Genomic DNA, 24,835 nt, shown 5'->3' with positions numbered 1-24,835 from the left:
CCTTTCGTGTCTCTCTCTACTTTCACCTTCAAATAAAGCAGAAATGCCAAAAGAATAATCTTTAATTAAAAAAAACAACAAAAAAAACAAAACAAAAAAAACCATATCAATCCACACTGACTCCTTGCATTTTTTATGCTTCAAGTCTATCTTTGTCACATTTAGTAAAGTGTAATCTGCACAGACAGCTGTTTAAAATCACAAAAATATCCTACTGTATATGTGTTTTGAACTCATTATCTACACATTAACTGATCAAGGCTCCCAATGTGTTTCACTACAGGAAGATTCCCCTCACTCATTACGATGGGTGAGGAAATAAAATTAATGAATCAGCACATACAGTACAGGCCAAAAGTTTGGACACAGCTTCTTCTTCTTCTTCTTCTTCAATGCGTTTTCTTTATTTTCATGACTATTTACATTGTAGATTCTAACTGAAGGAATCAAAACTATGAATGAACACATGTGGAGTTATGTACTTAACAAAAAAAGGTAAAATAACTGAAAACATGTTTTATATTCTAGTTTCTTCAAAATAGCCACCCTTTGCTCTGATTGCTTTGCACACTCTTGGCATTCTCTCGATGAGCTTCAAGAGGTAGTCACCTGAAATGGTTTTCCAACAGTCTTGAAGGAGTTCCCAGAGGTGTTTAGCACTTGTTGGCCCCTTTGCCTTCACTCTGCGGTCCAGCTCACCCCAAACAATCTCGATTGGGTTCAGGTCGGGTGACTGTGGAGGCCAGGTCATCTGCCGCAGCACTCTATCACTCTCCTTCTTGGTCAAATAGCCCTTACACAGCCTGGAGATGTGTTTGGAGTCATTGTCCTGTTGAAAAATAAATGATCCTCCAACTAAACGCAAACCGGATGGGATGGCATGTCGCTGCAGGATGCTGTGGTAGCCATGCTGGTTCAGTGTGCCTTCAATTTTGAATAAATCCCCAACAGTGTCACCAGCAAAACACCCCCACACCATCACACCTCCTCCTCCATGCTTCACAGTGGGAACCAGGCATGTGGAATCCATCCATTCACCTTTTCTGTGTCTCACAAAGACACGGCGGTTGGAACCAAAGATCTCAAATTTGGACACATCAGACCAAAGCACAGATTTCCACTGGTCTAATGTCCATTCCTTGTGTTTCTTGGCCCAAACAAATCTCTTCTGCTTATTGCCTCTCCTTAACAGTGGTTTCCTAGCAGCTATTTGACCATGAAAGCCTGATTCACGCAGTCTCCTCTTCACAGTTGTTCTAGAGATGAGTCTGCTGCTAGAACTCTGTGTGGCATTTATCTGGTCTCTGATCGGAGCTGCTGTTAACTTGCGATTTCTGAGGCTGGTGACTCGGATGAACTTGTCCTCAGAAGCAGAGGTGACTCTTGGTCTTCCTTTCCTGGGTCGGTCCTCATGTGTGCCAGTTTCGTTGTAGCGCTTGATGGTTTTTGCGACTGCACTTGGGGACACATTTAAAGTTTTTGCAATTTTCCGGACTGACTGACCTTCATTTCTTAAAGTAATGATGGCCACTCGTTTTTCTTTAGTTAGCTGATTGGTTCTTGCCATAATATGAATTTTAACAGTTGTCCAATAGGGCTGTCGGCTGTGTAGTAACCTGACTTCTGCACAACACAACTGATGGTCCCAACCCCATTGATAAAGCAAGAAATTCCACTAATTAACCCTGATAAGGCACACCTGTGAAGTGAAAACCATTTCAGGTGACTACCTCTTGAAGCTCATCGAGAAAATGCCAAGAGTGTGCAAAGCAGTAATCAGAGCAAAGGGTGGCTATTTTGAAGAAACTAGAATATAAAACGTTTTCAGTTATTTCACCTTTTCTTGTCAAGTACATAACTCCACATGTGTTCATTCATAGTTTTGATTCCTTCAGTTAGAATCTACAATGTAAATAGTCATGAAAATAAAGAAAACGCATTGAATGAGAAGCTGTGTCCAAACTTTTGGCCTGTACTGTACAAACACTGTTGATTTCTTCCCAGAAAAAACTATTTTGGTTCAGTAAATTTTTGCTGTCAGTCAGCCTGGTGAGGGCAGGTTAGCCGGCTGCTGTCCACTCAGCACCACAGGAGCTGCTTCTGACAGACAGCTGCTGAGATGAGAGGACACATCAAATACAGACAACTGATAAATTACACAAATCTCCTACTTTCACTATTTTGTGAACCATCAACAACTATTTATAATGTTCCTCCGTTTCATCAAAAATCTGAAACTGACTGAACCAAAATAGTGTTGGCATGTTGGCTCTATGGGAAGAAAACAACAGTGTTTGTATGTACTGATTCATTGATTTTATTTCCACACCTACTGTAGGAAGTGAGGGGAAATTTTAACAAGCAAGCTTGAAGACAGTCTGAGAGCCTTGATCAATCAATACAGCTGTCGGTGCAGATTACGCTTCATGGTGTTAGCTATTGTTTGGATACTTCCTTTTTTTGGATTTTTTTTTTTTTTTTTTTACTCAGGGGTTTAATCAAAAGAATCCTTTTGTTTGTGCTCATCCAATATTTTTTGTTGTACTTTGTTGTAACTGGGTTTAATCCTTTGTTTAAGATGTAAAGCTGTCATATCAGTAGTAATAAAATTATTTTATCTTAAATATCATATTTTCATTTCCCAACACATTCAGCAGACAAGCATGTAGGCCTAACAAGGACTATGCAGGCTTTAACTTGATTCCTTATCATCTGAGATATTCCCTCTGTATGTTATCTCAGCTATCACAATCAGAATTACTGAATATCAATTGATTTTAATTGTACTGTAATAACTGCTGTGCTGGAACATATGGTTTAGCCTGGGTCTTTCCAAAGCCTAGAGCTCCTGACATAAAACGATCCCTCTCACCTTTTGGCTTTTGGGCTAGATTCTGGAAATACTACAATTCAGGGTAGCACTATAACACAAAATAAGATGAGCAATACTTAGATTAATGTTTGACTATTGGCTGTTACGCCAATGCGTTTAGTTTTTAAATGTCAGATGATAGTGTGAGGATATATCACCCTTTGTATGTTTTGTTAAATTTGGACCAGTTGTGTATGTGCTCAATGTAAAATTGGGAAAGTGGCATCAATAAGCGATAACATACGTAAGTCAAAGATTATTAGAGTACATTATTAGACTAATGTGAGGCAGCAAAGTTTTAGGCAGTCTAATTATTATTTCTGGTAGGAGTTAGTAGACCTATTTTAGGTATATGTGTTGGAAAGTAATTGGAAGGCACATTGACAGCTGTGAGGCCGTCCACAGCAGTGGTGGAGATGGAGGCGTGGGATGACTCTTCAAAATGACTTCAAAGTTGAAAAAAGGGCAGCTACAGCAGGTGCTATGGTCTCCATACAGGTGGATAAAATAAAGGAATGATGTAGTCTGATAGCCCTGAGGCTCTTAAATGTTGTCACTCGGCTCTGTGATGACCACAATCGCTAATTACACTGTTTCTTAGTTGTTTGTTTGTTTGTTTGTTTGTAATGTATGAATACTTGACAATTTTCTGCTTGCTGAAAACTTGTTGAATAACTGGGACTTTGACAAGTTTTACACAGAAGGTCACCTTTCTGTGTGCCTCCCTAACCACAGTCATCCACACACATCAATTAATCGATTAAATCATGTGTGACCGGCAGAAAGTTGTGAATAGGGCAAAAACCAAAATAATAGTTACCCAAAGCACATGGCAAGGCGAGCACACAAACACACTTCTTGATGTTAGTGTAACAGACACTAGCCTCAGAATTGGAAAGTTAGGGTTAGACAACCATAACAGTGACTTGTCATATTTAGCCTAATATCTACAAAATGTATATTTCATGTTTTCCAGGTAGCTTTAATACATGTATCCAGACACTGATTTCCATTAATTCAACTATGATGTGAAAATGAACTTTCCTAGACTTGAAATTTTCCCCACACCAGTACTCCATTGCCGTAATAAAGACGTCAACATTAATTTTTCTAACAGCAGCAGTATTGTTTTGATCACTTGAAACTGGGAGGAGTGAAATGCAATCTCCACTGAAAAATAGTCCCCAGGGAAATGTTTGCTTTACACAGTCAATTATCAGTTCTGTGGTTTATGAATAGCGATGATTTTGTTAGCTGCAAAAGGACAACATGATAAAGGGGGTGATCTAATCTGAAAATCAAGGGATTTTGATTATATGTTGTGAAGTCCTCAGTACCCCCACATGATTTGCAAAATAGCCTGCAGCAACGTAAAAATGTGTGTAAATTGTAGTAAATGGACCAAACATTCAAAAACACATCTATAGTCCTTTAAGTGCCTAGGACCCACAATATTCCTTCAACAGGTGTTATGAACAGTGAAAACAGGCAACCTCACTATTAATTCTACAGCTCACACATATGCAGTCTATTTCTATCAAATATGGTAACAAACTAATTCAACCTGGATGTTCTGTTAAACAAGCTGATATGCCTTCTTGAAAGCTAATATAATCATTAACTATGGCGGTGCAGGCTCTGGACTATGACCCAGGAGTGAAATCCAAAGCTGTTATCAGTTGTTTCTGTAGAAGTAGACTACAACAGCAGCTTAAAGACCCTCATTTTAGCACTGGTCTCTATGTCTCACATTAGTGTGTTATATCTGCTAAAATATGGCTTTGTATAAAAGCAATAGAATCTCTCTGAAAGAAATAGGACAGGATGCATTGAAAGTGTTTCTACACTGTGTAAATGCAGCATTCTTTTCTTGGGAATACAATAAAGAAAGCTAATGGGGAATGTTGCCACTGCTAAACTACCTGCTTATTATACAGTATCTTAGCAACATATTATTCATTTCCATTAAGGACTCCATGCAGCTGTACATGGTGTCTTTCCATTTTATTCCATGTCTCATGACCTTACCTACATCAGTGGTGAGCTGTTGTCCAGTAGTATCCATGTCTCCTAGTTCCCTATCCACTCCGTCTGAGGGCAGTCCATGTGACCTTGCTGCTGCCCTGTACACAAGGCTCTCCACCTCTCCATTCTGGAGTCCAATATGAGGAGGCCTTACCGGTGCAACAAACTGGAGCCCACCTGGTGAAGGAGCCTTATATGTTATTGCTTTGCTTACCCTGTCCCCAGCAGAATGCTTCCCTTTTCCACCCATCTTCTTCTGCTTCTGAGTGCCTCCTGAACCCCCACTCACTGTCCCTAACCCAGTGCCTACTTTAGTCCCTACCCCTGGGCCACAAGTCCTTATCTTCTTGCGGGCCTCTGCCCGGGCTCTGGAGGAGTCTGTAGCAGATGGGCGGCTGGTGATGAGGGGCTGTGGGCCAGCCATGCCACCAGGTAACTTTGGAAGTTTGGGCCGTTTGTGTGTGTGCAGTCGCAAGCTGTTGAACTGGTCAATGAACTCCTCACAGTGCAGCAGGTGGTGCTCTGGCTCCCAGGTGTCCTCCTTACTTCCATAGCCCTTCCACCTAATCAGGTACTCCCACTTGCCCTTCTTGTTCCGCCGCTTGTCCACAATCCGCTCCACCTGGAGGGCAATAATAATGTCAATTTTAATAACAGACTGAACTTAAATTGGGATTTCTTTTAGAAAATGGCCTTTCGTGATGTGTTATTATGCTCTTATGTATAGATATATGTATGTGTTTGTTAAATAATAAATAAATAAATGAATAAATACATATTTTTAAAAAAATATGATATGAACCCAGTATTGTCAGAATAATGAATGCATTCCTCCTCTCCACACACAAACACACACACACACCCACACACACACACACACACACACACACCGCACTTCTGTTTCATCCATAGCACCTCAAAAGGAATATAAAAATAGAAGCTATTCAGCACTGGCTCCTGCACAAGCTGATTGGGTGGCACAAGTTTTATGAATGTAAATATTCTGGTAGAAGCCTCCTTTACCTCATCTCAGGTCTAAGCAAGAACTATGGACCTGCCTGTCTGCTCAACTGTTTCTGAGTTATACTCTCATCTATTACAAGGCTGACTAAATAATTGCATTTGTGTTGATATGGCTGCAGCCAAGGATAGAATGAATGCTGACATCATTGCCATCAGGCCATTAAATAATGTGAGCTAACTAATCAAATGGAAATAGGATTTTCATATTCATGAAAGTGGTTTTACTGGCTATCGATAAACATGCATGCTATTGCAAAAAAAAAATGCATTATGGTTTAAAAGGATAAGAACAAGTGTGTTATTTCTAACACAACAGGGCCTGTAGGTGGACCTAGAGGAAAGGTCAAGGGTATCACCCAAATTGCCAGTTGTTTTTTTTTTTTTTTTTCCCCTCATCCTCTAGGTAACACGAATGTTGTCACCAATTGCATGGCAATCCACCAAATAGATTTGGAAATATGCTTCTCTGGACCTAAATTTATTGATTGCCTGACATATTGATAGGCAAACTGAAGCAGGGCAGAGCGATTCAGCAGGAATGTGATTGTTGTGTAATTAAAAAGCCAAAATAGGCATAGCTTTGCCAATCGTACTGCAACATATGGAAGCAAGGCAGAAAGATGGAAGATTGCAACATTAAATAAAGTGTATTTGTGAATGCAAGTCTCCATTCTTTATGACTTCTTACAAGACTTCTCAGAACTACCTGTACATTATGTACTATACTGCATTTAGTGTGGAAGCCACTTTTCAATAACAGCTTCATGAATTACATCTTGAGTCATTCACTGGGAGTGTCAAAACCTAAAGGTACGTTTTGTAACATGTTGCAAGTGTTAGATAGGGGCTCATTCACTGCAGAATGAAGATAAGAGGCCATAGATGAACTGACATGAGCTGTAGGCTGCTATCATGAAGAAACCTTAAAGCTTTCAAGGTCACACTGACACTAACACAACCTGACTGTGGACAGTTACTGTAGCTAACTGAGACCACACAGCACCAGCCCATTCAGAAAGAGGCTGTCACAACTCCATACAAACACTTCACTGTGTTGTGGACTAATCCTGTGATAGAAATTGGTGTTGAGTGAATAACTTCACACATATTTAACTCATATGAAAACTGTGAATTTGTGGAGCAGAAATATGGACCAGAGATTCATGGTGCAGCTGACGAGAGTGATATTCTCTGTATACATGCTGTCATCTTTGAAGATTCTTTCTGTCTTTTCTTGTCACTATAGTTGCTGTTTGAATTAATGTAAATTTAATTGACAAAATGTGTGCACATTACAAGAAAAATACGTTTAAGTCAATTAAATGTATATTTCCACATATGTTGGTTAAACACTAAGTTATCCTGGATGTGCTTGACATAAATTACAGACAATGAGTCCAATGAAGACTTCAGGAGACTTTGGGATATTGTGCTCTGACAGGCTATGGGACCAAAAGATGTTTCATTGCACAGCATTTCACAATTTCTTTAAAATTCTTATTCCAAATGAAAACACTGTCTAAACTGGCCTAAATTTCTACAGGATGCAAGTGAGTGTTGTTTATGGTTTACATGTTTTCAGATGTCTAATAGTCATTTTAAGTTTGTTGTGACATTGGCTTAAAAAACAAACAAACAAAAAAAAAAAAAAAAAAAAAAAAACAGACAAAAGGTACACTGGAGGGGTAAGAGTGCCACAGTTGATTATTTATTTGTACCATGCTATATCTCAAAAATTGGGATTGAAAGCATTTTACCCTAGCATTTTCAAAACTACACTGATTCTTCCAAGGCTGTGCCTTCTTCCAAGTTAAACTGCAGCTTTATCATTAATAGAGGATAACATGCTTACTGCTTAAAAAAACAAACAAACAAACAAAAAAACAAAACTTTTTAAAAAAAATTTGTTATACAGATAATAGTACATGAATAGCAGTTCTTATAAGGAAACTTGCTCATCTTCATTTGAAATGCTCTGCTGATGTCAATTTTAGGGAAAGAAAGGCACACATAATACCCACCTATCCTTACTTGGTGGAAATTATACGTTAGACTGGGCCTTGGGCTTTCTCTCACTCCCTCTCAAAAAAGTGAGGAAATATGCCAGGCCCATCCTGCATACAAAAGACTTGCTACCTGTAAGTGTGGAGTCATTCTTCACTAAGAGAGATGGGGTTGAAAAGCAAGTCTGGCAGGAGCACAGCAATTCTCAAAGAGACTAAATCTGCATGACACTGAAAAATGTCTTACATACACATTATATAGTCTCATATTTTGAGGCTAATGCATCAGTTAGTTTTTAGTATATTAATCAAAACTTGCGGACAGTTCAAACAAAGCAAATCCCTCATGTCACAAAGCCCTGTACTTTAGTGACCTTTTTACTGTGGAGTTCACCAGATCCCCAATGGTCTTATAGTTTACAAGACTAGAGATACAGTCAGGCTAGACAACTCAAATCTTGCCTGTTTTAGGTCACAGATCTAGCAAAAAGGATGGAATATGCAATTATTACAAAGTTTTTGTGAATTATTTCACCACTGTATTGTTGCATGTGAGGTCTGTTTTGGCACCCTGAAGTAAAACTGTGTAAGATTATCACCTGTAGGCAGAGACCCATGACAGAGGTCTTAGCTTATGAGCCCACTGAAGTCTTTGCAGAGCATATACAAAGTTGGATGGATATGGATATGTCAGTAATGTCAGTTTTGCCCTAGATGCATGCTGCTAATTATTTTCCTGGTAACGTTGGTGCTGGTTGCTCAAAAAAAGGACTAGGTCAACAGATGCTACTATACTGTCATCTGCATATCAATATATTTGAGCATTTCCTACTCTCAGCAGAGAGAAAGGGCTATAATGTGTATGGGAGTGGTGATTATAGGACCTCTTTCATTTACACAACAATTACAACACAATTTCCACAACACGTTCCTGAAAAATGTCTCACAATAAAAGCTTCATAGTAAATCCATGGATTGTGTCCACTGAAATGTTAAGAGGGCAGGAGAGCCTTGTCTGTAGTGCTAAACTATACCATACTACCGTACCGTAATATACCATACTACTACTGTTTGTAGTGTTTCTATGCAAACTCAATGAAGAACCAAACAGCAATTAGTATGGACACTACACCTTCCCTGCTCTGTTGCTGCTACAATATATATATTTATTTCCTTCCAATCCTCCAATCACAAAGCATATCCATATGCATGCATATGTTGAGTTCTCACAAGCTGGTGTGAAACACTGTGAAATCTGCTTAGCACTATCTTCCACTGTTGTGTGTGCAAACGACAGGCCCACCAGAGGCCTGTACCATAAAGCTGGATTAACATAGTCTTAACATAGGCTTTCCCTTACTTATCTGGCTTCACTTAACGAGACATCAGCACTCAGGATTTTCGGTACCATAAAGCCGACTATCAACTCGCTAATTCAACCCAGGCTTTTCCAATCTAGATCTGTGCGCGCTCACATAAAAAGGGCGGAGTTTGCTGCATGCGACCAATCGCAGACATGGAAAAATCTACCCGAGCCGCATACGTCACAACCGAGGAGTAGACAATAATCATTAATAAATACGAGGAATATAAATCAATAATCCAGGCAAAAAGCAACTCAGCTGCAGCTGCCAAGAGCCGCAAGGAATGGTGGCAAAAAATCGCCGACTGTGTCAATGCGTAAATTAGTGGGATTATAATCTGACTTCCTCACCATGACGGCAAGAGTCGATCTGACTACACTAAATGAATGTGTCTCCCACTCAACCCCACACTCCTGCAGAGGAACTGGCTCTCTCTCACAGTGAGGGGCGACTCTCGCTGGACCGCTGCCTTCAGTTTGAGTTTCGTCAGAATCGTCACTTTGATTCAACTGATTCTGATATTTCATTTTATAAAGCATCTGACGCCTCGTGATTATTCTGCTGGTTAAAATATTATTTCACTGTCACTTAAAGACAGTAAAACATTTAGCATCAACTCCCATGTGGACTTTTCAGGACAGACCCCCTAAATACTAAATATGAGCAAACTAATGGAAACCTAAAGGAGCCCAGAGGCTGGCGTGTATTTTATCAAACTTTTATTTAACCCTCTGAATTAAATTCCCCTAATTTATTTTCATAAACATTAAAAAAAAAAAAAAAAAAAATCATTAGGCTACATCAGTCTACAAGATCAATTTTTGGTTGGACAGTGCAGTCATGAGTAAAAAAAAAAAAAAAAAAAAAGCCTACAAGAAGAATTGTAAAATGTATTAATTTTAATTTTATAAAAGAAGAAGAAAGGGAAAATGGGCTGGCCATTTTCCAAGAGAGCTGATTGGTCAGTAGGTGGGGCTTTTCTACCTGCTGAGCTCTTATCCTGAACTTAACCTGCTCCGGAGCAGGTTAGGTGTTCAGCATACGTTACCATGGCAACGTAGCCCGATAAAAAGTAAGCCACCTTTATGGTACAGAAAAGCCAGGGTTAAGCCTGAAGTTAGCTCGCTAAGCCGAAATCCAGCTTCATGGTACAGGCCTCAGAGGCCTGTACCATAAAGCTGGATTAACATAGTCAGGCTTTCTCTTACTTATCTGGCTTCACTTAACCAGACATCAGCACCCAGGATTTTCGGTACCATAAAGCCGGCTATCAACTCACTAATTCAACCCAGGCTTTCCAATCTAGATCTGTGCGCGCTCACATAAAAAGGGCGGAGTTTGCTGCATGCGACCAATCGCAGACATGGAAAAATCTACCCGAGTCGCATACGTCACAACCGAGGAGTAGACAATAATCATTAATAAATACGAAGAATATAAATCAATAATCCAGGCAAAAAGCAACACAGTTGCAGCAGCCAAAAGCCGCAAGGAATGCTGGCAAAAAATCGCCGACTGTGTCAGTGCGTAAATTAGTGGGATTATAATATTACTTCCCCACCATGACGGCACGAGTAGATCTGACTACAGTAACGTGTGTGTTCAATAAATGAATGTATCTCCCACTCAGCAGTACACTCCTGCAGAGGAACTGGCCCTTTGAGGGTCGACCCTCGCTGGACCGCTGCCTTCAGTTTGAGTTTCGTCAGAATCGTCACTTTGATTCAGCTGGTTTTGATATTTCATTTTATAAAGCATCTGACGCCTCGTGATTATTCTCCTGGTTAAAATATTATTTCACTGTCACTTAAAGACTGTAAAACATTTAGCATCAACTCCCATGTGGACTTTTCAGGGCAGACACCTAAATACTAAATATGAGCAAACTAATGGAAACCTAAAGGAGACCAGAGGCTGGCATGTATTTTATCAGACTTTTATTTAACCCTCTGAATTAAATTCCCCTAATTTATTTTCATAAACAAAAACCAAAAAAAAAAAAAAAAATCATTAGGCTACATCAGTCTACAAGATCAATCTTTGGTTGGACAGTGCAGTCATGAGTAACAAAAAAAATACAAGAAGAATTGTAAAATGTAATAATTTTAATTTTATAAAAGAAAAAGAAAGGGAAAATGGGCAGGCCATTTTCCAAGAGAGCTGATTGGTCAGTAGGTGGGGCTTTTCTACCTGCTGAGCTCTTATCCTGACCTGCTCCGGAGCCGGTTAGGTGTTCAGCATACGTTACCACGGCAACGTAGCCCGATAAAAAGTAAGCCACCTTTATGGTACAGAAAAGCCAGGGTTAAGCCTGAAGTTAGCTCACTAAGCCGAAATCCAGCTTTATGGTACAGGCCTCAGCTGTAGGAATGGTTGAGGATAATACACAGGAAAACACAGGGGTGAATCCGGTAGAGGGAAAGATGTTATATTCTGTTTGGAAGCCCAATCTCCATAGCTGTGCCCCTGGACAGCCTACATTCAAATTTGCTGAATATACTGTATAACAAGCATATGTGGATTTTTTTTTTAACCACTATGCAGGGCCAGCACTGAAAATGTTGTTTTGGTTCTCTGTACAAAGGCTTTTTTAATTTGTTTGTTTGTGTTTGTTTTTTTGACCCAAGAAATGTACTAAATATATGGGAATTTTCCAGAGCAAAAAAATGCTACTCCTTCCCCCAGCCTGTACCATGGCAGAATTATTTCCTAAGAAGTACAGATCAAACCAAAGTCTACATATAAATAAACAGGTTGGGTGCAAAATATATTGCAGGAGCTTGATCATAATATGAAAATAAATATGATCAGGCACACAGGCTCGTATTCATAAAAGGCACAGTCAGTTTAAACACTGTAAGGGTGTACTACTGTGGTGGTAGGCATTCCCCTCATTGATAAAAAGGTGCCACTGTGTCCTCCTGCTCATTTGCATGCCCTGTAAGTGAGTCATAAAAGCATACTGCTGCACAAAAAATACCACCACATTTTTTCAGACAGTAATTTCAGTTCAAGTTCAGGACCAGAGATGAATTCAAGTTGGGTATTAGTCAACTAGTAGGCTAATTAATACATCAAAATTATGGCTATACAAAAGCAGACCTAAACTTAGACCAGTACTTAATTCTTCCAGTGAAAACATTGATTTATGTAATAATAATAGTAAAATAACAATGTGCATATTTATTTTATTAATTATGGTTCACTAGTTGGCCTGTTTATTAGATGCCGCTCCCCAAATCAATTTGACTTTGCCATGACAAACATTGTAAAGCATGCAAAACATTGAAGTGGGAGTGTGTGAGGAAGATGGTTATTTGTTGGAGGAGGAAAACCCCAGATTGTGCAACAAAAACTCTTCTCCTAAATTTCTGCCGGCGGAAATCTCTGCTTTCTTCCTCTATCTGACAATTTGCTTTTGTAATGTGCTTCCACGCACAGCTGATTATGGTAGGTGTTAAATATGTATGAGCTCATTAGCATGTTGATTCTCATTGGCTTTTGCCTGGGACACAACTGACAATAACGCCACGGTAATGTGATTCTGCTGCACTAATCAGCACCATGGTAACTTTATGAATCACCTCACATTACCATGCCATTAAATTTGAGTGGCGCAAAGCTGTTACCACCAAGTTTTCTGAATATGGGCCACAGTCTGCCAAATCAAGTTTACCATGGCAATGCATAATTGGGACTACATATTCCACACATCCAATATGCTTCCATTTCATAAATGACCAGACAGCTTTAACCCATCATCTTGTTTCTATAAACAAATTGCCAAAAACTTAACACTGGAGTCTATGGCACTTACACATGTAATAACCTGCATGTCAGTTAACTAAAAATGGAACTGAGGTGAATAATGTGACTTGCAATGTAGTCACAGTCGCGTTTGCTTGTCCTTGGATCTTTTGGTCGACTGGTGTGAAAATTTTATTGACTCCTCCTTGGCTCAAGACTACGCTGTCTACACAGTAAATCCTTACAGACCTTTTTGAGATATCTTGCTCACAGACAGACAGACAAGCACATTTCAGAATTGTCAAAGATAGTTCTCGTTGTGTGTGTCAATTACACCAGTTCCACTACATAACCTCCACCACCGTCTTTTGGAGGTAATAATGTGCACTTTAGAATAGTAAAATAGAAAAGTAAAATTGTACAGTATAAAATAAGTAAGTAAAAGTAAAAGCTGAGGGAAACAGATCACTGGATATGGGAAAATGTAGGAAAGAAAGTGGCAGACTTTCTTCTTCTTCTTACTGCTCCATGCACTGCAGTGAACTTTCTCTGTACAACAAGCTATGTCTACAGTTCCATAAAATGCCATTCTAGACCTACCCAAATTACTCATCAGCACTCCTGGCAAGTGCTTGACAAGACTCACACTGATGTTTCCCACACTGTCATCTCCTGTTTAGCGCACAGCGCAGAGAAAATTACAAAAGCTGCAATATGCGTTGCCCTCAGTCTTTGTTTTCACCGGCACCTTGTAGTAACGTGATATCTTGTGTTCTCATGTGAATTTGGTGTTGAGCAGTTTGGTTAAGTTGCAAGTAGCAAGTCCATCATCCCAGTCACTGTAAGTGTGATCCAAATCTTTCAGTCATCAAAATAAAATCTCCAAGATTCAGTCAGTTAGTGTAAAATATGCAGTCTTTTTATAAACTGTTTTATAATCAGCCTGAGCTGTTGCTGTTAGTAAGTACTGTTTGATGAGCCTAGTGGAAGATAATGTGCAGCTGAAGGCTGTCAAGCAAATGTGGATGGGAGGAATAAAAACTGAGGTTTTGATTGGATCTCTCCAAACCAAATGAAAGGGCTCTCTCTGCACAGAAAGGACTTCATCTTCTCTTAGTTTGAGGATAGGTTCTAAATTCAATGATTAGGGGTGGAGAGAAAAATCAGTTCAGTAAAATGCTGCAATACCTTGACAATCCAATCAACTATAAACTTTCCCTCAATATGTTTTGCTATAGGCAACATGAATAAAATCATCAAATTTCATGGCGAGTCATGAAACATATTTGGAGATATGACACTCTAGACCTTACTGCTGACCAACCAAGTGACAGACCAACCACAGTGACGTATAGGCCCCTGCTTACCAGCTGGACAAAACTAGTTCGCTTTGGTGTTTCTAGATAGTTTAAAGCAATCACAGGACAGTCTGTAATAACAGTGTACAGCCTAATGTAATTATTGGACAGGACATAATGGCCAATACCTGGCCAATAAACCAAGGAACAGCCCATAATAATCATTACATGGAAATAGGTGAAGCAGTTGAAGAAGTATTTGAAGGGTCTGAACAAGTTAAAGCAGGCCAGTATTTGCTTCAGTGGGAGCAGAAAAAGTACAAGGTGCTAGGTGAGGAAGCTAGCCAGCAGTTGTCCTCAGAGCCTCTCAAGAAGTGCTTTGGCATCACAGAGAAAAAAAATCCATATTTGGAATTTGGAAAGCTCCTTAGGCAGGCTTTCTGAGATGTGATTGGTGCGGACAGTGCTGATGGGATGTCAACCAAATTCAGAGACACCATCAAGGGAGGGTTGAGACACAGGTGAACTCTGTCTTGTCAGTGGCCATCCAAACTTCTCTAGACAAAAGATCATCCCACATCATTGTTGCCAGCAGCCACTTCGAAGTCCCCACAGCAGCCAAGCAGATGTTGAAGGAATTGCCTACACTCTGCATTCCTTACTAAAAAGAGAGACTGCTGCAACTTTGGGCAGCATGAAGACTGTAAAACAGAAATTCTCTGAACATGTTTCTGCTTCTGCTGGCTCAGATGAGAACGAACTGGTCTGTCTAGTCCACAGATGTCTGCTACACTTACATGCTCCCTAGTGCCACCCTCCTGGACAACCTGGTGGATCAGGCTATCAAATCAGAGAAAACGAGTCAAATAGCCTCTCATAGTTCCTCCACCACCTTAACTCCACAAGCACTCTGTGGTGTTTGAGATAGTTGATGTAGTTGCTGAGGACATATGCAATATATCCTCAATGGCTGGCAGGCTGGAATCACTACAGTTTACTTCTGATGACACTGTCAAATGCAGCAAAAAAGACGTCATATCCTCTGCTGCTGTTCAATCTTGCAGACAGGTACAGCAGTGGCTCAGGAGATTTTTTTTTACCGTGTCTTGTTGTGCTGATCCATCACAGGATCAAAAACACTGACAAAGATGACAGATCAGCTGCTGAAAATGTGAGGAAGGAACAGTCTCAGAAGTGTCCAAGTGAGACTTTTATGCCAGTGCAATTTCTTTTGCTATATAAAACCTGAAAAACAGCGCAGAACATCCCATCTCTTGTACCTGTAAAGAATCCGGAGAACAATATACCTTATTCATCCGATTCTGACAACTTCTGGATGGATGACATTGCTCACTCTACTTTTATTTATGATGAGTCAGCTGACTTGACCATGGCAAAAGTCACCTCTACTGTCTTTTAACAAATATGATTAACCAAGGCTGGCAGAGTTCATGAACAGAATCCACAGTCCACTGCTAATCATTACTTGCCATCAGACCTGCAAAGATTTTGAAGTCAATTAAAAATATGCTGCCAGGGTCTAAGATAAGACACAGCTGTCAGGAGAATAACAGCATCTGCTCTTGACTTGATGGTAACACATGTCGAAATGGTAGATGGAAAAGATAAAGAAAGACCATCCTCATCATAATCTGCATGTTCAGACACTTCAGAGAGAACAGAGGATCTTTTCCTTGTGTCTTGACATGGACTCCTCTGTCTTGAGCCTGGTCTGAGCTGGGTTTCAGTCAAGTGAGTGAAGAACCAGTGAGAACCAGAACCCAGACTCAGGAAAACACTCCTGGTGGCCAGCAGAACAGTTTCTGACTCTGACCTCACATATGGTTGTAGAGGAGGTAAAAGGGCTGCTTTGACAGGTTGAAACAGATTTAATTAAATTCAGTTCAATTCAATTATATTTGTATAGTATCAAATCATAACAGAGGTTATTTCAAAGCGCTTCACAGAAACCCAGATATTGGTCAATCCCATGAACCAAAATCTCCCCCAAGAGCAAGCACAGGACAACAGTGGTGAGATGGCACGTGCAGTGAAGAATGATAAAAATGGTGTCACAATATGTGCATATTTAAATTAGGTAATATCCATGCATAAGATGCAAAATTGCTCCCTTTTATGCAAATGAGCCTTGTTGCAAAGATAGCTGAATTGAAGATCATTCATTCATTCAATTTCCAAGCCTGTTATCCTAATTAGGGTCGCGGGGGTGCTGGAGCCTATCACTGTGCTCATTGGCCAGAAGGCAGGGGAAACACCATGAGCATGAACCCTATGATGGCCAGTCCATCATAGGGTAGAAAGACAAACAAACACATTCACACACATATTCACATGCAGGGGGAAGTGAGTATCTCCAATTCACCTGTCTCGCATGTCTTTTGACTGTGGGTGTAAACCACAGCTCCCTGCGGAAACCCACGCAGACATGGGGAGAACATGCAAACTCCACACAGAAAGGACCCTGTCCAGCCAGAAGGAATCAAACCCAGGACCTTCTTGCTATGAGGGGACAGCGCTAACCACTGCACCTCACAAAGTTCAGTGCTACAGTAATATCCACGCGTGTTTGGAGAAATTATTAGCATCTTCAGAAGGTTGGCGGTAATTGAAGCTCATTTATAAAGGGGTGTCATGCGCAAACTTTCCAATGACCATGGCCAGTGTGACTGTAGAATTGTCAGGCCAGGCATAAAGGAGAATTTCACTTTTTGATTTAACAAAGACTCAAATTATCCACAAAAGGAATAAAAACCAATAAGATAATTCAACAAAACCAGACAATCAATACAATCCAAAATAAACACAAATGGAGTTGAAATAGTACTAAAATAATAATAGTAAAAATAAATAGTCAGGATGTTCCTGAGGCTGCCAACAGGCTTGTAAGAGAGTTAACAGTTCAGAAAGATTTACATGTCATGTCTTATTGCAGTCTATTTAGACCTATCAACCTCTCAGATGAATAAATAATGTTGTTGGAAATGTTATAAATCCACACTAAGAAATGTGACAAATACTTTACAAACAATTTCTCATTGTGAAAATGGCAATCATGCACACAGGAGATATTTTGACTTAGAGAATCAGAACCACGGACAGCTCCATTCCAAATTATTTATTTTTGTTTGAGAATGAAATGACAGTAAAAATAATAATAATAATAATGTTTTGTTTGAGAATACAATGAAAATGGTAAATAAATAAATAAGAATGAAAAGGGGACAAGCAAAATAATTTTACATTATAGTTGGCTATAGCTACCTTCAAGGTCATGTGGAACACACTTGTCTGTATCAATTCCCTACAGGTCCATTACTTGCTTGGTCGTGACAGTTTCTTGAACCATTTTGTCAGTGCTGTTTGGAGGCTGTGTATTTAGTGGACCTTCACCTCCTTGAGAAGTATTGAAAAATACTTTTTCTTTAGCCTTCCTTTTCAAATTCTGTCACCTCCTTTTGCATTGTAAAGGTCTGTATTAGAAAACACCTAAAGCAACCTGGAATAGTCCCAATTTAATACAATTTCTTTCTGCCAACTTTAAATTCCTTGCTTGGAGTTTTGAGGAATTCCTCTACACTTTGTTTGCCAGCACTTTTAGCTCATGGTCTGAACCGACCCCCCCCTTTGCCATGGTCCTTTCTACTGTGGGATTGGCAACATTTATGCTTTGCCCCACTGCTATTGCACTCTCACAAGGGGAAATTGCACTCAGCTACTGAACTGCGTGGGTGTGTTTGCACTGTATTATCATCTCTTTTGTGAATTGGACCTTAAAACAACACAGATAGCGGTCACAGCTGATGTGCAATTGATGACACTGTGGCTGCAATTCATTCCTTGTAAATTCACATATATATAATGATGGCTTCTAAAAATTAGGAAGGAAAAAAAAAATACCTATACAACCTTAAGCAGCAGTAGATTTACTTTACTCTGGCCAGCCCTATCAGATACAGCTGGCTGATGCCAACATTTCCCATTTGTTTTCATATTTCAACCTTTGTAAATGAATGTCCTGTTCTTAGGTATATATACACACACCAGTGTTGTATCCCTCCTTACGTTTCAACTTATCAAACCAGTTGTGACAGACCAATTTTGCTTTTTAGAAACAATAACATTGTTTGATGTAATTTTGTCCAAGCAAAGTTCAAACTAGATTCTCTTGTCTGGAAACTGCAAAATATGCACAGAAAAGTAGAGACAGACTACTCCTCTTATCTCTGCTGAGTGACCATTCACTGTGACAGGTTCCACAGTTTGTTAAGGGCCAATGAAATGTGTACTTTGTAGTGGATATGATTTAAAATGTAGTTATTTACAATACTTCTCAGTGGATGAACAAGAAGAGGTAACTGGGGGGACGCAGGGAACCCGTGCACATCAAGGGCTGACCTTCCTAAGAGGCCACTCACACTGGCAAGTTTGATCCGCGCCCAAGCACGATTGCCCCTAAAATCCGGATTCTTTGACCAGTGTGATCGCTCCGTATCGTGCTTGAATACAGCACACTTCCCCCGCTCTGGCACGGTTGGAGGGAGTGTGCTTCAGCGCGGTACGGGCGCATACACGAGCACATGCACAGTCACGCACGCAGTGCGCGGACGTAAATCATGCAACTTTCCTCCTGCCTCAGCAAAATTGTTTGATTACCGGCGAATGGCCGCGTTGCGCAATCAACCATGTTGTCTGTGTCATTGTCCGTTGTGCTGCTGCAACCGCGTATAAACAAAAGTCGGTTTATAATGAAAGTACAGCAGTCTGTGTGCGGAGATCCGGCAGACCTGGTGCTGGCCGGCACCGCGTCGGCACTGGCCGGCACTGGCCGCGGCACCGCGCGGTGTGTGGCCAGCCGGGGACTGGGTAGGGGGGGATTTTGGCTTTAGCACGATACGGGCTCAAACTTGCCAATGTGAGTGGGCCCTAAGTGTCTCTGCAAGCCTGTGTGCACTGAGGCTGATGTTTATTGTTATGCAGTCATACCAGCACAACCAGATCCTAAATGTTGAACTTAAGTTTTCTAACATATCCTTGATTAGGGGGGTGGGGTTGTTTTGACTAACTGACCACATTTGTTTTTGCCAGCACTAAAGCTGAAGGATGACAGAGAGAACAAAGCATATCAAGACCACGCACCCTAGCTCCTGACTTATTAGGGAGAAATCAATTCAATCTGAATCAATCTCTGTGTTCACAAGAAAGGTTGACGCTGCCAATGAAGTTTGGCTTTTGAGCAGTACATATTTGTCAGTGATAAGTTTGAAGCTCCAGGAGAAGTAAAAATGATGGACCCTTGGCCCCAGGTGGGCCAGTATTTCAGGTCTGGGTTGGTAGAACTGTAGTCTGTGGAGAGTCTCCAAATCTGGTTTGGACCAGACCAAGAAAGGGTGATATCATAACCACTGGTGTGAGTCCCTGTAGCTAATGTCTCCACTTCTACAACTCTATTGGTCCCCAGTTTGCACTGATAATCACAGCTGCAATTGCAGCTGTAGAGAAGGGATTTGTTCACACACCTAACACTTGCACACAATACAAACCTCTTGATTTTCATTTTGGTGCCCATATTAACAGACTAAATCAGCCACACACCCTGCGCGAACTATTTTGGCAATTACATGGCATGGAAAGAGTGGAGGCTATGCCTGTGTGGATTTTCAGGGATGCTGAAAATGTCAGTCTTGGTCCCGTGTTGCTATGACCTTCTGTTCTTTAGATATTAAAAATTACATTGGCCATTATCAAAGGCGAACTCAATGTAAAAGGTAAGAGCTCAGCAGCAGTGCTACAGCAGCACTACAGCAGCATGTTGGACACCACATGCATCCGCCTTGCAGCAGCTCATTGAGGCAGCCGTCATGAACAGGTAGAGGTAATGAGTCTGGCCGAAGCATTAGAGGACTTTGCAGTTTGACAGGTGCCGAGGATAACAAGTGCATTACTTAACTAACAAGGGTGTCCAACTGGGCCTGCTGGTGGTGCTAGAGGGAAAGTTATGGGGTAACCAACATAGTTTCATACTCTAGGCACGGAAGCTGTCAACAACTTTCATGGCAAAGAAAAAACTTTTTGATATATTGGTGTGCAATACTAAAAATTTGACCTGTTGGTGGCAGATAGATTTCATCCTCTAGCCAACATGAATGCTGTCACCAAATGTTGTCTCCAAATAGATTTGGAGATATGCCCCACCCTTCTGGGCCTACTGTTGGCACTAGAGGGAAGAGCATGGGGTTACCAAAATTTCCAGGTGTCACACTCTAAGCCAACATGAATGCTGTCACAAAATGTCTAGACTTACAACCACCACTACAACTACTACAATATTTTTGCTTGCTGGTGGTGCTAGAGGGATTTCTAAAACTCTGAAAAACTCTGAAAAACACTGTGCCCTGGTGGTTCTTCTGGTAAGAATGCATACCATATACCATTCAGGCTAAGTACATGTTGCAGTGTCTCAGCATTGATTTTTTCATGTCGATTCTTTTCCACAAAGCCTGGAAAAAAAACGGGTACCCGGAACAAAAAGTAGGTAACACGCGTGCCACCCGGACAGTTTACTAGGTGGGACCATAGCAAACGGAAGCAGAGGGAAGCAGCTGTTGTTTGTTTGCAAATACTGTATTCATCTGAATATAAGATATTTTTTCCATTGAAAAAATGCCCTCGTCTAATATTGGGGGTCTAAGCAAATACACATGTATTGTAGGCTTGCATATGTAAACCAGTAGGTAAGCTTGCCAGGCCAATTACCGGCGAATGGCCGCATTGCGCAGTCAATAATCAACCATGTTGTCTGTGTCATTGTCCGTTGTGCTGCTGCAGCCACATATGAACAAAAGTTGATTTATAATGAAAGGTTTATATGGCAGTATGTGTGCGCCGGTCACCTGTCAGATCCGGCAGACCTGACCGGGTGGCCGCGGCCGGCTCGCCTGATGCCGACCGGTGGCTTTTTTTTTTTCCAAACAAGATTTTGTCCATATAAAAAGTATTTTTCCAAAAAAGGGTCTTGAAAAAGAGGGGTTGTCTTAAAATCAGGGTCGTCTTTTATGCGGGTCAATACAGTATTTTATCTTGTCCAAACTGAGTAAGTTGAATTACTTGATTTTGAAGAATGCACTTTTTACGACATATTGTAATAATATGGCGGTTTATGATGGCGAATTCCGGACTGAATAAGCTGACTTTATTTTGAAGATTGCACTGTTTTGCCTTGGATTAAGGCAGTTTTGTCTTTGGGATTGTAGTTAAGGCTGTTGTTGCCTTGTAAAAATGTCACTTTGCATTTACAAATGGCACATGTTTCCATTTAATAAAATTTGATGGAGATACATAATTATGTTGTTGTTTATGTGAATTAATGACCTTACTAAAGTGTCTTATAGGTCCAGGGGAGTCATACTTATCTGTACAGAAATTATAGTCAATGGTGTACTGTAGTGCTGTAGTTCCTCTTTGTTATGATGGAACTGGCTTATGCAATTCTTTCACTGGCCCCTAGATGGGGCTGTGCTCCATGGCAATGTTGAGTTAAATGTCGGGAGCTACTCCCAGATTACATAGTCAAAATATTTTGTCTTTGAAAATTTGAAAATATTTTGTGTCTTTGAAAAATAATTCCTAGTCAAATGTTCAAAAAATCTTTATTTTGAGAGTGACATGAGTTAATTTATGGGCTATTTATTTACAAAGCCAGCCAAAGATTAACACAAAATCAGTCTTGCATGGAAAATAGCTGTAAAAAAATCACAATAATCGAAGACTCGTGGCACCAATAATCGCATCGAATCGACAATCGCTATAATCGAAAAATCGAAGCTCCCATAATCAAAATCGAATCGAATCGTGAGGTACCCGCAATGGAGCACCCCTATTGTCTATGCAGTTTGCACAGATGACAACATATGTTGAAGTGGTGGTTCACAAGTGCACAGTAGGCTAAATCATTAGGAAAAGGAAGAAATATGGATCAACCCAGGCTTTGTAAGGCTGACTGTTCATCAAGACTGCGTGACTGGGCCAGGACCTCAGTCAGTGAGGTGAACAAGAACCCAAGGACTGCTCTGGAAGAACTCCAGAGTTCCATGGCTGCAATGTGAGTTCGGTGAAAGGACAGTCAATGCAGCACTAATCTGCAGAGAGCCTGATAAAAAAGCATGATACCAATTTTATGTTAGCAAGAAGACATATGAAAGCATGAGGCAAAAGATTCTGTGGTCTGATGAAACCAAAATTCAGCTATTCAGCTGTAACTGAACCACTAAGTCTGGCAGAAACATGGCACAGTTCATCATTCATCTAACACCATTTCTTCGGTGAAGGACGGCAATATGCTTTGAGTGTGCTTTTCAGGAGCATGGCTTATAAGGACAGAGCAATGGATGGAGAGAAATTAGCAAGCAAAAATAGGAGAAACACCCATAATACAAATCAAATACAGACCTAAGCTAGAAGACTTAACATTGTAAGCACCACCAATGCTGCTTCTACAAAATGTAAAACTACAAAAAGTAGAATATTTTGTCATTTTCAACAAATTTGCAAATTCGCAAACATTTTATTCACTCTACTGAAACAGGATATTTGTAGGATATGAAAACAAAATCAAATGATTCAATTTTTAATCCAGGCTGCAACACCACAAAATGTGGGAAATATTAGGGGGTTGACAACTTCATGATAGATGAATCACAGCTCTTAATGAAGGTGTAGCCAACATTGAAACATCAGTCCCATTGCTTTGCACTTTTGTTAAGAATAAAGGCTAAAGAAGATTGTGTTGCTCCAGTGATTCCCCTTTTGCCTGTGTTGCTTTCCTCCTGTGATGTACCGATCTGCCCATTTCTAAAAAGAGGCTGATGCACAGAGGAATTGTTTGAAGATGGTGCATTGTGTTTTGTAACCAAACAATTGCACTGTAGGTCCAACAGCCCTATATTAACCTCATTATCTTGTGTTTTCTCCTCACTGGCAGCGCTTTATTCTGGAATACTAGCTCTGTTCATGGTTGTTTATAGGTAGCCTCTTAACGGATGACTCTTGTGAAACACTGCTTTGGTCTACACGGGAAGGCGTTTCAAAAATAGACAAAAATAATTCTGATTTAAAAGACACAAATGCTCGACAACTTAGATCATACACAGTTCATGCAACTCATTTTTACCAGCAGAGAAATCACATTGGACAGGTAGCCAGGATAGAGTTGAGTTCCAGCGAACTGTAAAATCTAAGCCAAGGTGCACTGAAGCTGTTCTGGTGGTATGTGGTGGCACAACACCTTACACAATACATTGTTTTTTCCATTAATTTGTCATCTGTCTATAAGGGTTGCATTATGTGATCAGTCTGAGGTGGATCTATACAAAGTATTCACAGTACATTATTGTACATGTTGTGTTTAAAATCTGCCTCTCTGCACCTCAATCACTACTCAATTGCTTTACAGAATTTTCTTTTAGTTTCTGGATTACTGAATATGAATTATTACTTAGAAAAGTTAATAGAGTAGTTTTATAAAATCAGCTAAAGACTGTTTTTGTTTCTGACAAATTATTAATGTCTGTGTTTTCATTCTCTCCTACTTTCAGTTACACAGCATTTCTGAGTCTATTATTAGTTGCTCATATCTGGTGTTTCATTGTATTTGCTCCTTTCAAGAACTACTAGTATTACAAAATTAATCTGGAAAAAGTTTTATGCTGTAAAATCTACAAGAGCATCAACATGCTCCAGCAAGCAAAAATCTGCAATTTTTTCATAAGCTCATACACGATCAATAATTTTCACGATATGATCTTCCACAATAACAATGATATTCTTATGAGATTTTCTTTTTGATATAGTTATTTTTGAGTCCATGAGTACATGAAGCCATTCGTGCAGCAGAGCAGCCAAAATGTGGTATGAGTGGCTGACGCATGTTTCTGGCCCATCCCCCACCCACAACAACTCAGGATGACCAGCTGTATGGAGTATCCCAATGTTGCTCAGCAAAAACTTAGTGGCTGCAGGAGCAAAACCCAGTCCAGGGAAACTGTTGCCAAAGATGAAGAAATTGCACCAAAGAAGGGCATACCACTTCAGTTATTTGGAAAAGGTTCAGCTACCTGAAGTCTGACCAAGCACAGAGCAGTATTAGCCGCAAATGATGTCGACGACCAGTCCACAGCAGAATGGAAAACACCACCAACCTGTTCCACCATCTCAAAAGGTAACAACCACAGAGCGCTCTGAAAGCACGAGTGAGCACTGTCATGCTGCCTCAGCCAACAGCCCAGACCCACTGCTACTGCCAGTCAAACTTTCAGCAACAATTGTGTCTGCTTTTTCAGCCATTACCCCATACAAAAAAAAATTGAAGCGATACAAAGACATAACCACAGCGTCGGTAAAATCTTAGTATAGCAAGCTCAGTGAAATGTGCCAACAACTGCTGCTCAATTTCAGAAAAGAAACAATATTGCAGTTTTTGGGGACCTA

General features: G+C 40.3%; 1 protein-coding gene across 1 annotated transcript in view; it reads right to left on the bottom strand.

The window, feature by feature from the left end:
• Positions 1-24,835, bottom strand: part of LOC115377217 (chromodomain Y-like protein 2) — a 54,045-nt gene that overhangs the window by 16,958 nt on the left and 12,252 nt on the right. Inside the window, exon 2 of the mRNA XM_030077035.1 lies at positions 4,901-5,519. Within this exon, the coding sequence (XP_029932895.1) occupies positions 4,901-5,519 (619 nt within the window). The remainder of the gene's footprint in view (positions 1-4,900; positions 5,520-24,835) is intronic.

Source organism: Myripristis murdjan, chromosome 3 (assembly GCF_902150065.1).
Source record: "Myripristis murdjan chromosome 3, fMyrMur1.1, whole genome shotgun sequence".
In the NCBI taxonomy this organism is placed as follows: domain Eukaryota; kingdom Metazoa; phylum Chordata; class Actinopteri; order Holocentriformes; family Holocentridae; genus Myripristis; species Myripristis murdjan.
This window is presented reverse-complemented; position numbering and strand designations above follow the sequence as displayed.